This window comes from Emiliania huxleyi (assembly GCF_000372725.1).
Source record: "Emiliania huxleyi CCMP1516 unplaced genomic scaffold EMIHUscaffold_2306, whole genome shotgun sequence".
NCBI classification, from domain to species: domain Eukaryota; phylum Haptophyta; order Isochrysidales; family Noelaerhabdaceae; genus Emiliania; species Emiliania huxleyi.
The window spans coordinates 1-2,796 of NW_005200328.1; the positions used below are offsets into that span (position 1 = coordinate 1).

Sequence of the window (2,796 nt, forward strand, 5' to 3'; positions counted from 1 at the left end):
GGGAGATCTGAGAAAGAATCTCGTCAAAGGAGACCGACGGCACGCGCACCGTCGGGTTCTGCCCCGTGCGGTTGCTCGCCCCCCGGAAGGCTTCGTTGAAGTTCGTCACGCCGAAGCCCCAGTATTCATTGTCTTTGCCGTTGTCTTCGAAATCTCCATTCTCGTGGAAGACCAGCTCCTCCGACGCCGTTCCCAGCGCCATGGGGAAGAACGTGTACCTCCAGCCCATCCGAGCATACACGCGCTGCATCTTTTCGTGGCGCGCCTTGTGTATCGGATTGGGCTCAAAGCCGAGCGAGCAAGTGAGGTTTCTGTCGACACCAAAGACGCGATCGAAGACGGCAACAAACTTGGAGTCGTTGTAAAATGCCGGCTCAAAGAGGAATCGCGTGTGAACACCTATGCTGGCACCGGCGTCAACGAAAACGTTCACACAGCCATCAACCGCGTTCTTCACGCGCTCGGTGACGTAATGGCCCTGCAGGGATGTGTGCGAGGGAGGAGGAGGTGGTGGCGAGGTCGGAGGCGGCGGCCGCAGCAGCGGCTCAACGACGGTTGGTGCGAGCGTGTTCATATTCGGCTCCCTATTTGAGGCACGAGCCCCGGCGGCGCGCGTGTGTGAGAAGTTAAAATCGGTTCTGCTGCTAATACAAAACGAAAACACAAAAAGGAAAATTGTTACAGGAACATTCCAGGAACGTGCTCGTGCCGTGTACTCGGGAGAGGCTAGGTAGCTGCTCTGGCTCCAAGCGATACGAGTCCACCTTACAGTGAGTGCACGCGGCCGGGGTATAGTGAGGTGGCTTGAGCTCTGTCTGTCAAGGGCACGACCTACTTCCGGTTCGATGGCGCCTAATAATGAAGATGGCGGCCGGCTCTACGCCGGTGTGCAAGCCGCTATGCATTATTGCATTTTTCGAATGCATTTTCCCCCGGTGGTAAAGAGCCGTATCTGGTATGCATGGCTGTGGCCTGTGCGCACCCTCCCCCCCCACTGTGTGTACAGCCTCGAGGGGTAGCAGAGTACTACGCGTTCGCGTACCTTTTCTTTTTTGAAAAGGTTCACCTCCGCATGGAGGACCGCCCTTCGGGCACCATCACGCCCTCCGGGCATACTCCGAACTCCCACACGCCAATACACGCGCGGCCGGCGCCTCTCATGCCCTTCTCCAGGCACACCGCGTGAAAACTGCGCGTACGTCCCCGCGCGCACGCAAACACGCGCAGCGCCTTTCAGAGCTGTGCCCATGTGCGTCTGCCCTGTGCTGGCGCCCCATGGCCGTCCCGCGCCGCCCGCACCAGCTGCGCGCCCCTCGCACCACCAGAGGCAGCCGCATATCCACTTACGCCGCGACGCGCGCGCCGCAGCACACCTCACCAGCACACCTGCGCCTTTTTGCGCCCTGTGCAGGCTCTGCAGACTGCTTCTGGCATCTCATAAGCGGCTGTACCAGGACGCGCCGCGAGTGAGACGCAGATCCGGCACCGCGCAGGCGCGCACGCACGCCCGCACGCGCGCGCCCGCGCGCGCGCGCTTCCGCTCTCTGCTGCACAGACTGCCAGCCTGCACACACAGCATACAGCACCATGTGCACGCATACGCCTGACGATGCAGCCCGCACTCCACAACAATAGCCTGCCTCACGCCTCACCACGCCACCCCGCGCTCACACCGCCAGCAGCCCGATCAGAGAAACTGCAGCGCGCGCCTCTGCACGCCTGCAGTCTCTCTGCACTCTGAGCCTTCTCAATCCACCCCGCCGCCGCGCCTCCCCGGGCACACCGCAGCGAAGATGTGAGTCGAAGTATTGGATATCGGCCGAGCCTGCGCCTGCCGCACACAGTTCTTTTTACTGCCAAAGCATAAAAAGAAAAACACGAGGGCGACTTGCACTTTGGTCTTTGGACTTTGCACTTTGCACTTTGCACTACGCGCAAATTTTACGCATGTGCATAGTGCAAAGAAAAAACACCGGAACCCACTTCCCCCCTCCCCCCCCGAGATTCAGAAAACTAACTCCAGTAGGAATAACGCCGAGTGCCAGACCACCAGGGGGCAAGTGTGTGTAGCACCTTCGACCCCGATCTAAAGGCCCGGGTTCGGGTTTATCTCGGACATGTTTTTGGCCACACAAAGAAGTCACTGTGAGAGTCATTTTGTTGAAACAAAAGAGAAACGATTTATCACCTTGACAAACAGCGACGACCAGCAGCAACGACCTAGAGCAGCGTCCTGCCGAGTGTGTGTAGCACCGACGCAGACGCACCCCAGGCACTACACTACGACGGCTAGGCAGACCTCACCAGTCCGATAAGGATCAACTGGAAGGTTGAACCTCGAGCTTAGACAGAACGGGCGCGACAGACTCCAGGGGAGATCGCGCTCTACTCGGGGCACCAAGGAGGAAAACCGAAACCGTTTGGGTGCCCCACAACAACCCAAACGCCACAACCCAAGCGTCACACCTCCCCCCCACGTCCCCCCCCCCTTGGGGACGTAGCGCACGCCCTTGCTCGGAGAGAGTGGGGGGGGAGGGGGGGTGGGGGAATAGGAGGAGCCAACGAGCACGGAGTAAGGTCCACAGTAGAGAGGCAGGCATTTAAGGCGTAACTTCACCCTCGCTCACCTCGAGTATATCTAGGCGCCCTGGTGCAGTCGGTCTTCGGATCAGCGGCCAGCTTCCCATCTAGGGCAGGGAACCCCCAGCGACGCTAGTGTGGCCTACGGTAGCCATAGCTTGTACGCGATCCCGGGGCAGGGGGGTGTGGACTCTGGCACTCCAAGAGAGGATGGTA

At 59.9% G+C, this 2,796-nt stretch overlaps 1 protein-coding gene across 1 annotated transcript; it reads right to left on the minus strand.

Moving 5' to 3' along the window:
• Positions 1-49: 49 nt before the first annotated feature.
• EMIHUDRAFT_254362 (hypothetical protein) lies at positions 50-905 on the minus strand (the record flags this gene model as incomplete). The annotated part of the gene is made up of 2 exons (XM_005779375.1): positions 50-478; positions 882-905. Coding segments are annotated over 2 exons (453 nt in total), but the record flags the coding sequence as incomplete, so codon positions are not given.
• Positions 906-2,796: the final 1,891 nt, after the last annotated feature.